Source organism: Arvicanthis niloticus, chromosome 14 (genome assembly GCF_011762505.2).
Source record: "Arvicanthis niloticus isolate mArvNil1 chromosome 14, mArvNil1.pat.X, whole genome shotgun sequence".
Taxonomy (NCBI): Eukaryota; Metazoa; Chordata; class Mammalia; order Rodentia; family Muridae; genus Arvicanthis; species Arvicanthis niloticus.
Window position 1 is genome coordinate 44,302,564 of NC_047671.1, and position 13,843 is coordinate 44,316,406.

Genomic DNA, 13,843 nt, shown 5'->3' on the forward strand with positions numbered 1-13,843 from the left:
ACCATATGACTTCTGAATAGATGTCAGGAGCCATAATGGGACAAGCTAATAATGAGCAGATGATCATCCTGAAATGCTTGCCTCAGATTATTATATAATATACGACGAGTATGCCCCATTAGCAAGGCTGTGGTGGATGTGATTTTAGGAAAGATTCCTGCTATTAATATGCTTTTCCTGTTATTATTATTATTATTATTATTATACATATGCAACAATCACTAAGCAATAACACACCCCTCTGGAGCAGATCTCTGCAGATCCACAAAGATGTACTGTCCCATAGTGATACTATATAAACAAATAGATGACTTCTTAAGTCTTAATTATGATCCTATAAGAATTTCTAAAATTATATCAATAATTATTAAGCTCTTTTATAACGGGACTGCTATTAAGTCCCTCAGGCATAGTGGAAACTGCAAAGAGAACTCTTCCAGTCTCCCAAGTGTTATCAATTAATTGCCCTGAGAGAGATAGTAACTAGACCTCCTGCTCAGAGCACATTCCAATAAGTTGTTAAACAATTAACCTAGGTCACTAAAGGGAATCCACAATTTATTATATGTACCAGGACAGAAGAGAAAATATTGCCTGGGTTTATCTAAACAAAACTTCACTAATTTCTTAAGTTATAGTTTCAAACTTTCTGTGAATCTGTGGAGCTAGACAGGTGATGAATGTCTAGCTAGATAATTACTCCTAATGGGTATTCATGTAAACATTCTGTGTTGTAAACTTCCATTTCAATCTATGATTTGAATTTTGGTGTGAACTTGTGATGAACTTTGTTACATGTGACCATGTACTCTGAAAGATGCATAAGTACTGAAGACAAGGACAAGGGAGAGTGAGTCAGTTAGTTAGTTAGGAGCCCTTCGTCTTTTCCTTTCCTTTCCCCCCTGCCTAGAAGTTTTCTTCCTTAGAATTTTTACTTTGTTAGAATCTTTTCTTCTTCCACACTCAGGACCTTTCCATCTTTTCCCTCAGATAGCTTTCATAGGATACCTTTTACACTTAATAAACTCTATAGCAACTTTTCTAAGTGTCTTTTCTTCCAGTGACCCAGCCACAAGTTAGAGCCCAGCAGTTCCTGCTGAGATAGAACAAAGGCCACATTGCCTAATCCTCTGCTGTTAGGCTGCAGGTGTTAATCACCCTAGTCTGCAGTCTCTTACCCTCAGAAGAAGTTTTTAGGATAGTACAAGGCTATTTACTTAATAATACTTAACCCCTTGCTGGTCTTTGGGCTGGGATACAAGTGCCAGTTTCTGGCCACAGGGTCGCTGACTGCAGGTCATCTACAGTAGCATAGGGCTGCCTCAAGAAGAACCTACAGGAGGAGAAGAAAAAAGAAGCAGCTTCTCCCCATTCATCCATGCCGGGCTTGGCCCCAGGCAAATAGAAATTGTTCTGTGCTGTTAGAAAAGAACATCAAACTTTTTTTTTTTTTTTTTATGTCCCTAGTTGTTTTAGGAGGGCATTAACCCCACCTGAATGTTGCTGGGAAATATGTGTCTTAATTGATCTAAATAGAAAAACAAAACAACTTACCCTTTGTGAAGAAGAGAGACATGGCTTCATTTGTCAAGACTGTTGGTTATACAAACACCCTGGAAAAGATAGTCTGAAAGAACGTGACAGGATTTTTCTACTGACAAGGCAGAAAGAAGCATGAAAGAAAATAAATAAAAGGCTTGGTAGATACTCAGTACACATTGGTTATAAAAGAAAAAATGCATTGAATTATTTATTACAATTATTTTAATTTCCAATGCATAGATTCAGGCAATAGGAAAGTGAACCAATTTTCTAGAGGCATTCAGCTAATCTAGTTAGTACACACAGCCCTAAGACACAGGAGACAGAACTGAACTCTCCTTATCTTTTACCCCAGCCTGGCACCAGCCTATCAGGACTTAAGGAATGCACAGCAGATAAAGAGAAAAATGGGTAAAAACAAAAGCAGGAATGGAAGAATGGAAGAAAGGGAAAAATAGAAAGCATGTTTGAGATCTACATGTCTGCTCATCCATTCAGAACTATACAGGAGACAAACAAAACCTTTGACTTTGCAGAAAGATAAGAAAACCACAGCTCAGAAAGGGAGAAAGCTTTCCCAAAACAGGAGAGGATATCAGGAATCCAGCTAATTTCCTTTTCCTGGCAGAGTTTGGGTCCAATCTTTTCTGCCCTTTTATCTACCTATGTAACATTCTCCCCAGCCTGGAGGCCAGACAAGTCAATCAATAACCAAAAATATCTATTATTGGGTACAGTGGGTGGAGCCTGTATTACCATCTACCTATATGACCACTCCTCAGGTTCTGAAGAGAAGCACCCTACATAGTTCTTCTGAGTTTTGCATCCAGATCTGCAATCATGAAGGTGGCAATTATCTTTCTTCTCAGTGCCTTGGCCCTGCTCAATTTAGCAGGTAGGTGTGTTTGAATATTTTTCAACTATGAGTAAAACATTCGACCTGTTAATTTATACCTCCTGTAAACTAAGGTAGTCTAGCTAACTGATGCCAATGAGTTGAATAACAGAAATGTTTCTAGTGCAAATTATGGAGGAGAAGGGAGGTAATTGCTAATACAATGGAGGAAAGCTCCAGTAAGATCTCCCCAGAGATAGACATGGCTTGTTCTAAAAACAAGGCTGCTACTTTACTAGGGATGTGGTAGAAAGAAAAGGGTTTGATCTAAAATACTCTTTTACTGTAGAAAGGACTGCTAGACTATGAAAATCCAATGCCAACTTACAAAATTTAAATTCTTATAAACTTACATAAAATAAATAATAATGACCACCACTTAGTTTGGAGAAAATCATATTTTGAGTCATTAAATATTTTATATTCAATCTGTAAAAAACATCCTGTTTGAACATAGAAAGGAATCCCCAAACTTCTGAGAATGTCAGCATATGCTTCTGATTCTGAGGTCACCTTGGTTTTTGTAACTGGTACTAATTAATATTTTCACTTCTGTCACTCATTGAAGATATTGTGACAAAAGCCAAAGCTGTGATTTATTAAGAAGTGGAAGAACACTGCTTATTGTTTCAGATAAATGTTTCTGGAAGCAAGAGCCCCTTTGTCCCACCCCATGCCCTATAATTAATACAAGTAAATACCTGTAGTGAGCTTCTGCTCATTAATTTTTTAGCCTTATTTACATTCTGGATCCAAGGGGACCCCAAAAGCTGCATCTTCTTTGATGAGTCCCAGAGATATTTTTTTCCCTTAGAGATCACTGACTGAAAATTAAGTTTTGGAAACATTTCTACTTTAGAGGCTATCAGATTAGGTTCCTTTCCCTTGCAAATTCATTCACATTCACAGTTACCATCTATCTACTTTTTAAAAAAAGAATACTTTTTTCATATTATAATATAATTATAATTATATCACTTTTCCTTACAATTCTCTGCCAAATCCTCCCATGTACTTCCTTGCTGTCTTTCTAGTTCAGTTTTCTTTAATTGTTGTTACATATGTATATATGTATCATATGCTTTGATGTCTGCAAGATATGTTTTCTAAAGAATAAATTGAGTCTTTTCTGAAATATGTAAATACATGAAATACAAGTTTAAAATATGGTCAGTTGGTGTAATGCACCTGTGGGAAAAATTCTCTTTGAGAACTGGTGGTGAGTTGTCAGAAAAGTCCTATTTTTAACATTGTTTACAGAAGGAACTTAATTACAACAGAAGACCTGATGGCTATTTCCCATACTGCCACCAATACCCTGAGGTACAGATATTTATGGTTCAGTGACTTTGAGATGGAAATTCTATTGGGTACAGAATAATCAATGATGGACATGCCAAAGGTATCTGAATTGTTACTAGTTCCTACACATTTCAAATTCTGAGTAGATAATTTCTATTCTCAAGAAAATAGATCAAATTTCCTGAAATGCCAAATCGAAATACTCAGTAATGATGAACATTTTACTTAATTCTTTTTAAAATCTTAGCAGGCAGAGATGGAAAAAAACTTATCTGGTGTCCTTGAAAGTCAAATATAAATAAAAGATTAGAGAAGTGTACAGTGCAAGCAGAGGCATCATATGAAAACTATATTCTTTGACAACTAACAATAGATCTGGCTTCTTTATTTGAGATCCAGGTTGACATTTGATTTATGTTTTCTAGGTAACACTACAGCTAAGGTGACTGTAAGAAAGGTAAAGAGAATTTTATAATTTATTATAATTTATAACCTCATTGGGAGGGGTTGACAAATAATTTCTCTGTGTAGTCCTTCTCCTCCAGGAACTCACTCAGTAGACAAGGCTTCCCTCAAACTCACAGAAATCTGCCTGCCTCTGCCTCCCAAAAACTGGGATTAAAGGCACACACCACTGCCACCCAGCTACTTTTTAATTTCTTAATTCTAAAATTTCCTATGCAGACTGAAATTGTTTGATCCTGGAAAAGTACAGCTAGGATCTGAGCATGTATGATTTTGCTCATTGCAATCCAAAGCACTTGGGAACCTTGTTTATGAACCAGGTTTGAAGTCAGGTTGGACTACACAGTAAGACCTTGACATAAAGTCGGTTGGGGAATGTATACCCTAGCAGTTACATTTTTGGTAATTTAAGCCAGAATTGGGGGATCAACTGATAGGGAACCTCAGCTGCTAAATGTAGAATTCATAGTACTTTCCTAATCTGCATGGTTTTGTGTTCAAAGACAAGCCCACTGATGCCCCTGTAACTGTCTACATCCTGCTGTAAAGAAGATTTTTATACAAACACTAGGGTTGGCTGGTGGGACATGTAGTTTAAATGGAAGCTCTTGTGTTCATTCCAAGTAGCCCTTACTCCTGACTTGATCATGTTGGCTTTTATTGCTTCTAATTCCCAAAGTAGACTAGAGGAAATGCCCCTCATCTCATTACATAGGAATACCTAGGAGAAAACCAGTGATGAACTTGAAGCTTATAGTGAATAAACCATTACATTTTTGGTAAGCATTACAGAACAAATCCGACATCATTAGAACCTAAATCTAGTTCTCCAAGTACTGTTCCATGAAGAATAAAATTAACAAAACAGGGATGATGTCCTGTAATGAAGAGGTGTGGTAATGCCCAGGAACTGAGAACCAGGATCAAAGGATCACTAGATATGTGACTTTAAGTCAATTTGTCACTTCATAAATATTCCCTTGAAGAAGAGTGTAATGATAACTTTACAAGGTCTTTCAAGGATAGATCAATAAATGGATAACTGACAGTTTTGATTAAAGGGTAAAACTTTTCCAATAGAACAATACATAAAATATAAGACAGAGACATATAAGAAGTGTTTAATGAATATCAGATTTTACTGGAAAATACAAACCAAGAACTCCAAGCACAGATGATATCTAGGATGACTATCCTGGCAGCAGCTGGTGTTATCTTCCTCCTCTTATTTCACATCACTGCAGCATCATGTCTTAATTGGGCAAATGATAATTTTTCCTAACTTGCAGATGAATTGGCTGAAATCAAGGAAGGAACTGGTAGACCCATGATGTCATATAACATTATGGAAAGGACAATAATTTGGCTTTAACTCAGCTTTTTTTATTTCAGGGCATATTTATTTCTATTGTGGTTGTTGTTTTCCTGTACAATCACCAGTGTCATTATGTAAACTGCAAAAGAACTTAAAACAGTCTTAATATTTTATTATAAAACCAAACATTGAAAAATGACAGAAAATGACTCCTTAATTCTGTGTTTAGGCTAATTGCGATGCTACAACTCCTGGATGTTCCAGGGATTATGACCCTGTGTGTGGGACTGATAAAAGGACTTATTCCAATGAATGCACTCTGTGCTTTGAAAACAGGTGAGGATAAATTTTAATTTCAAGATATTTATCACTAGAATTACACATATGTAATCATCTTAAAGTCTAGTCAATAAATGGAACTTTCTTTTCATAAACTTGGAATGATACTATGTTTTTAAATTGCTTGGATGATAAAAGCCACATTTTTAAAGCAATACATAGATATTTGATTTTTAAAAATCAAATATCAAATACAAAATGCCTTTAATTTGAAAAAAACAAAAACAGATCAGTTCTTGATAATAGCAGAAATTGCATTTTCTAATGCACCCCCAAATTAACAAGTATAATTTATATAGTATTTAGTGAACAAACATGTACTATAACATTTGTATTCATGGTTTATGAGAGTTAGCTTCAATAAACTTTAATTTTCTGAAATATTTAATGTTGGGGAACAGGAAACAAACTCAGAACACTGGGACAAACAAATATGTCACAATGATTTTTCTCTTACAATATGATGGAGTAGTTGCTATATGCTAGTCATTATGCTAAGCCTTCCTTGTTTCCCATGTGGCTGTTACAAAAGTACAAACAAAAACACAAACAAAACACTCATGAGCACATGTAATCACTTCTTGTAAGTTGTGATGACTGTCAACAGAGTGTAAAGGGTTACATGACCAAAACAAAGATGGTAATAGCTTCTAACTGAAAGGGCCAAGAAAAGCTTAATAAAAGAATGCCATTTAAACAAGGCTCTGAATTTCAAAAAAACAAGAGACCCCAAAAGTGACAGAAAACTCTTAGATTTTCTAGAATTGACTCTATGCTAACAACTTCAGCTCAGTGACTATAAATTTTCTTCATTCCTCTGCATAAATCTCTCTTCTATGATGCAAATTCTCTTCAAGGATAGCTCTAAATGATTTCAGAAAAGTCTCTCAGTTTATCCAGGATTGTAGACATTGTAGACTCCAAACAGTAGGCATTTGGCTTTATAACGAGGGTGTGTCCAGTGTGTAAAAGTTGCCAGGCATGATAGCACAAGCCTGTTTCTTCCACACTGCAGGCTCAAGAAGAAGAAACCTGAATTCCAAGCTAATCTGTTCAGTCACCTGTCCATCTGGGCCAATGGTTTAGGCCCTGGCTCAGGGGTTTGAGAGGAGCAGGTGAACATTTTGGAAAACGTACACTTGAAACCACTTGTTAATTTTCTCATGACCCATGTTGTTGACATAAAGGTCAAGCATCATTATTTCCAACCACAGGGAGCAGGAGGGCCCCACAACACCCTGGGGATTTATGAAATGTCCAAGTGTGAGGTCTAAAGTTCAAAGGCCTTTGAAGTGAAGCATTCAGAAAATAATAGCAAAATGCTGAATGCTCATTCATCTGACCTATGAACTTACTGGTTATAGTTCACTCTTTGCATTCTTTCAAATATGTGTAGATGTAAGAGGCACATTCAACTGTCTGAGCATGCAGCATTTCACTCTGCGTTCTGAAATAACACTTAAGTCTAGAAATAAGTTTGGCTTTCTCAAACATAAGAGATATTCTAAGGTTTGTATAGTGCCTTTGTTTCTATTGTTCATTAAAAGTCCGAGAGAGATCCCATCCCTGATACTACCTGGAGGCCCAAGACCCAGAGGCTAGATAGTTCAGAGACCTAGGATAAAATCAAACATGATTGGGGGAAAAGTCAATAAAATGATTCCTAATAATATTCTGCTATACTTGCAAACAGAAACCTAGCATAAATGTTATCAGAGATGCTAACACAGACCCACAGCCAAATATTAGGCAGAGTTTAGGCAAAGGGAGTAGAAAGAATTGTAGGAGCCAGAAGGGTCAATGATACCACACAAAACCCCACAGAATCTACTAACCCGGGCTGGTAGGGCTCACAGAGACTGAAGCACCAACCAAAGGAGCCTGTATAAGATCGACCTAGGCCCTCTGCATATGCTACAGCTGTGTAGTTTGATCTTCTTGTAAAAGTCCCAACAGTGGGAGCAGGGGTTGTCTTTGATGACTCTCTTTGCTGGCTTCTGGGATGCTTTCTCTCATACTGAGTTGCTTTGTTCAAACTTAACACAAGAAAGGTGCTTATACCTACTGCGATGTGCTATATCCCATGTTTGTTTGGCTATTCATGGGAGGCAAGGCCTTTTCATTTTCTCTTTCTTTTTCTTTAAATAAATTTAATTTAAGATCTTTACTTACTCATTTTACTTCCTGTTCACTGTTCCCCTTCCAGTCAGCCCCTCCTATAATCCTTTCCCCCTCCCCCTCCTCTTCTCTCAGAAAGTGGGCTTCCCTGTGGAATCCCCTGACCTTAGCATTTCAAGTCTCCTTGAGGCTAGGTGCTTTTTCTCCCATTGAGGCAAATCAAGGCAGCCCAGCTAGAAGAACATATCCCACCTACAGGGAGATAACAGCTTTTGGGATTTCTTCTGCTCTGGTTGTTTGGGACCAACATGAAGACCAAGCTGCACATCTGATATACATTTTCAGGGAGGCCTAAGTCTAGCCCATGAAAGGTTTTTGGTTGGTGATTCAGACTTTGAGAGCCCCAAAGTGTCTGTTAGTTGACTCTGTTGATCTTCCTGTGCAGTTCCTATACCCATTCAGGCAGTAATCCTACCTTCTGTTCTTCCATTTGGGTGTCTGTATCTGTCTAAGTCAGCTGCTGGGTGGAGCCTCTCAGAGGACAACTTGCTTCTGTTTGCAAGCATAACAGAGTATCATTAATAGTGAAAGGGATTGGTGCTTGCCCATGGACTAGGTCTCAAGTTGGGCTAGTTATTGGTTGCCCAGTCCCTCAGTCTCTGCTCTCTCCTTCATGCCTGCATTACTGTAGACAGGATAAATTTGGGTTGAATGTTTTGAGAGTGAGTCGGTGTCTCTATCATTTCACTGGAGTTCTTGCCTGGCTACAGGAGGTGACCTCTTCAGGTTCCATATCCCCAGTGTAATGAGTCACAGCTACAGTCACCCCCACGGATTCTTGGGCACATGCTAGGTCTCTGTCTTATCCTGGAGATGCGCCCCCACCTCCTCACCCTCATCAATTGCAGATTTCCATTCATTTCCATGGGAAGCTAGCAATCTCTCCTGTCCTTCTGCACACATGATCTCAAATTCCCCATTCCTCTCTCTTCCCCCTCCCTCCCAGTTCTCTCCCTCTGTCTGCCTTTTGTGACTATTTTATTCTCCCTTCTAAGTGCGATTCATGTTTCTTCTCTTGGACTGTCCTTGTTTACCTTCTTCGGGTCTGTGGAGTGTAACATTTTACCTGTATATTATGTCTAATATCCACTTCTTAATAGAAGCAGAAGAGAAGGCCAGAGAAGAGTATGTTGAAGGATTGAAAGGAAGGGAAACTGTAAACAGTTTGGACCTAAAATTAATAATATTTTATACAAACAGCAAAAATGGACCCAGAAGGTTGTATTTTTACATTTGTGCACACACACATAACAATAGTAAACACAGAAAAAGAAGCTATCAATTTGAAAGTGAATGGGAGATGTAGAGATGGAGGGACTTGGAGGGTGTGGAGAGAGAAAAGAGAGAAGTGATGTGGCTATATTTTAATTATAATGCAAATTTTTGTAAGTTTCACAAAAAATGACCTGCATTGTAACTATTACCAGAGCCAGGATCTGACCCTAACTATTGGGGTTTGTGATGCTCTGAAAACACCAAACAGTGCTTTCTTATGATGGGCCTTGTAATTGTGAGGGTTGCCAGGTTTGTTAAATTAGGACATTATATGCCTTCTGTGCTTTGTTAGAGAAAGTGTCAATAACTCTTTTTTACAGAAAAGCAACTACTGACAGAACATTCATTGGTGCTAGAAATGTTGTCTGTTTGTTGTTATGGGCCGATACATGACTAATAGTCATTGGCTCTTAAACACAGATGGTACAGACTATCTATGTTAGTATCATAGATAGTATCTATGGTACTATCTCTTAGATAGTACACTGAGATACTGATGTTTAAATATTGTTAAATTTTTAAGACAAAACAACTAAGTGTGGCTAATGCACAGAGTGTAGCAAAGTGAACAGCAGAGCTGTGGATATCAGGCTTATGTACATGACATTGAACTGGGCACTACCATAGGTTAACATTAATGTTAAAATGAAGAAATAATGGATGCAAAAATGTATCTGTGAAAATAGATGAGTATTGCATCTTCTTCAACAATAAATAAAATAGAAAATTTGTTGCATGCCAGTATGGTCAAGATAACAATGAATAAAGAGAGGATTGTAGAAGCAGTCATGTAACTAAGGAACAATTTCAGAATTGGAAGGACATTTGGGTTTTGTGAGAGAAACTGGTTTGCTCAAGGTAACATGGGAACAGCAAAAACAGTTTTAAGTAAAGAAGTAGACCTTGGTACTGGTTGCTGTTAGGGGAATCAAGATTGGCTGGCAGAATCAAGCTCCCGTCTTCTAAGCTGAAATGTTTAACATCTAGAAAGCCCTGCAATAGCCTGGACAACAGACCTGGTCACTAAGCACAAAGCATCAGCAGTAAACGAAGCAGAGATGAATTTGAGATTCACTTCAAGGGTTGCCAGTAACACTCCATTAGGCTTATAAACAACAATGGCCCATAGTTTTTCTACTCTGTTGTATACCTTGTGGACATAATAATAAAAAAAAAAAGCAACAGATACTTAATGAATACATTGAGTGAATAAATGGATTAGAAAAAAGAAAAAATCAATAAATCATAAGCTTGTTCTTTAAAGAAAGGCAGAATTATTTTTAAGTTTCATTGTTATTCTCACATCATCATTTATTTGTGGCACTAAACTTCAAGCCAACTCTTAATTTATTTTCCTTAAATCTCTTTTACAGGAATCGTGACGTGCCTATCCTCATTGAAAAGGAAGGGGTTTGCTAAAATTGAAGATTTTGAGTTCTGTTAAGGCTACCATAATGTTTAGCAAGTGAGTTTGTTGAATAAATGCATTTGAACAAACCTTGTTCTTCTCAAAGCTTCCTGTTCAAAGGCATGGATGAATATATTGAGGACAGGGAACTGGGCAAAGACCCAGACTAGACTAAGCTTCACCAGTTAGTTCTTCATGCTCGTAATATCACACACTGCAGATGACAACAACACACAGCTGAGCATGAACATGTGTGATGAGTAGAGTTTGATTAGGATGCAGAAGGTAGCCCATGCCATGCCCAAGATGTAGCCTGACAAAGAGAGAAGGGGGTGTTCACACGAGGAAATGAGTGTGAGTGCTTTGTGTACTCCACATTGTTTCACTTGTGAGCCACCACAACTCTGCAGAGTTATTCTTGTCCTGTGAGTAAACATAGAAAAAATAAACTCAATTGACTAACAGTCTAGCAGACAAGCTGCCAGAGTGCTCTTTTAGATCTGGTGACCTTCCTTTAACCACAGCAAGCACTCCTTTTTAACACAATCAACTCTTGTGGATCATGCCTTGACTTTCTTCAATGGGAATTCTAGATAATAGTCACCTACTCTAAGATTCCCCCATGTCTATATTCAATAATAGAATAAAGATGTGATATAATAGAACATAATCAAATAAATTACAAATGAGGAAATGTTCTCAAGGAGGAAAATATCTATAATTACTTAAAAATAAAAAAGGGGAAGCATCTTGAGATTCCGAGTTTCTAAAAAAAATTTAGTCTAAGATGGAAAAATAGTAGAGAGGTAACACAAGTGAGACTGTGTTAGGATCTGTAATACAGTGGAGAATGGGTCAGCCACTGAGCCAGAAATAACAAGGAAATCAGAAATACATTAGGAAAGCATACTTACCCAGTTACCTACTTCTGGTGATATTCCAATATTCCTGCCTTGAAAAATGAACTCCTACCACTAGAGGGTGGTGTAATCTAGCAACTGACTCAGCTCAAACAGCCTGACAACTATCACCAAAGTACTGCTATCTCAAGTTATCAATGCAAGATGGCTCCTAGTGTCTGATCTGTGATACTAAAGGACATTTGTAGGGCACCAAACCTTAAGGAATTTCCTGATGGTCAAATTATTTTAATCAATGAATGTTGTGAGTTACCCTGTCTTGTTACACCAGTCTGTAAGTACACACACACAGGCAGGCAGAAAGAGAGAGAAACAGAAAGAGAGAGAGAGAGAGAGAGAGAGAGAGAGAGAGAGAGAGAGAGAGAGAGAGACAGAGAGACAGAGAGACACACACACACAGTTTTGTTTTTGTAATTACCTAATCTCAAATCTATCATTAGTGACTCTGCTCCCAGGTCCATCAGAAGCCAGGCATGTGGAGTCTGTCTCTTCATGTGGTACTTATGTTTCAAAAGGAGTATCTAATAAACCAGAACATGCTTAAAAGAGTGAAAATATCAACACTGATAAGAATATAAAGTTTCAATCTATGAAGAGTTGTTCAAAGAAGAAAAATTGACTTAAAAAGATTCCTCCAAATTTGGAGTGTCTTTTTAAAAGAACTTCTAGGATTAAGAATATTGATAGCAACTCAGCTCTAAATATAGTATCTGTATCACCTGGACTCCTTCCCTCAAACTCATTCTGAGTCCCCCTGCCCAAAGTTCCCCTTCCTAACATAATGTACTCTTTTAACAGCTTACAGAGTCCAGTTACTGCTGCTCACACAATCATGAGTGTGACACCATCCACTGGTACTGTCAATATATAAAAGGCCACACCCCTAATGAAAATTGACTCCTTTCCCAGAAACCATCAACTGTCAATAGCTCCTCTTTAGGGGTTGGTACTTCTGTGGCCCTCCTATATTCATGCTGGTATGCTGAATGTCTTCATCTTGTATAAGGCAAAATATCTTTCCATTTTCTGCTGGGAGAGGGAAATTCTGCTTTTCTCAGTGAAGAGATTCTGAGTGTGTTAATCACAATCCCAGGACAGGCCCCATGCTCAGAAGCAGTTAGCTAACACAAACAGAGCTCCATGTTATCTAGCTGGTTTTGGTTTTGGTTTTTGTTGTTGTTTTGTTTTCTTTAATTTTTGTTTTGTTCTTATTTTTAAGACAGAGGAAAAACCATGAAGATGAGTGAATAGGAGTAGGGGAGCGGGATCTGGGAGGAGTTGGAAGATAGGGAAGAATACAATAAAAATATATTTTATGAAATTCTTGAGAATAAATAAATATTTCAAAAAAAATTTCCACTAACCTTTTTCTGTTTTCTGAGCCTGGAAGTGAGAGGTGTGATATTTATGCACCAGTTGTAGCAGAGAACTCCACACAAATTTGTTCTGTGTATTTGGTTGCGAGTCTCTGTATCAACTGAACAAAAATGCTTCTTTTATAAGGATCGGGAAGTGCACTAAGTATGAATATAGATATGTGTTTTTAGAAAGCAATATTATACTATGTCCAGTATATTTAGTCCTAGAGCCTATCAGTTCCCCGAGTATGGCTTTTTGGACAGATTTATCATACCATGGATAAGTTTTCTCCTGTGAAAGAGGCTTCAAATTTAGTCGGAAAGTGTTTATTACATCATTAGCCTTCATGATGCTATCAGCTCTCAGCACTCAGAGCTGAGCAAGATGTTGCCTTTGATTCACAGCACTTACATAACTCTTTCTGGTCCTCTGTAAGCTGGCCAATATGAAGGAAGCTTCTAGGTCGGTTTCATCTTGATTTCTCTGTGATTAAATTATCTGGTATTTTCCTCTATAGAATCTTACTACCTAGTTATGGTGGGCAGCCAAGAACAATTGCAACAATCTGTATTATTTGGAAGATTTTTTCGATTCCTCAGACCAACAATTTTTTTAGTTTAACAACTTTTGCCATCTGGAGAAACATGACTCCCCATGTATGGTAACTAAATTTAAACAATATATGAAGTTTATGAAGTAGTGGGTTTGTCTATGGCTTTTCAAACATCCTCAGCTGCCAGAAGCTATGCTGTAACCTATGGGAACAGCTCATGAGTGTTTTACAATTGGAGCTCCTTGGGCAAGGCTCTTTGGAGATTGCCCTGGCCAGAACCTGTGCAGGAGAT

General features: G+C 37.7%; 1 protein-coding gene across 1 annotated transcript; it reads left to right on the forward strand.

The window, feature by feature from the left end:
- The first annotated feature begins 2,305 nt into the window (after positions 1 to 2,305).
- Positions 2,306 to 10,812, forward strand: LOC117719624 (serine protease inhibitor Kazal-type 1-like). Its single transcript, XM_034517807.2, has 4 exons — positions 2,306 to 2,437; positions 4,165 to 4,196; positions 5,749 to 5,855; positions 10,685 to 10,812. Exons 1-4 carry the CDS (start codon positions 2,383 to 2,385, stop codon positions 10,728 to 10,730), a joined length of 240 nt encoding a protein of 79 aa, XP_034373698.1. The 5' UTR covers positions 2,306 to 2,382; the 3' UTR covers positions 10,731 to 10,812.
- Positions 10,813 to 13,843: the final 3,031 nt, after the last annotated feature.

Bases quoted from the DNA above. Each gene is read 5' to 3' on its own strand.
- LOC117719624 (XM_034517807.2), top strand. From the start codon at position 2,383: ATGAAGGTGGCAATTATCTTTCTTCTCAGTGCCTTGGCCCTGCTCAAT. The intron at 4,197-5,748 runs GTAAAGAGAATT...TTCTGTGTTTAG, and splicing joins CTAAGGTGACTGTAAGAAAG to GCTAATTGCGATGCTACAAC. The intron at 5,856-10,684 runs GTGAGGATAAAT...TCTCTTTTACAG, and splicing joins ACTCTGTGCTTTGAAAACAG to GAATCGTGACGTGCCTATCC.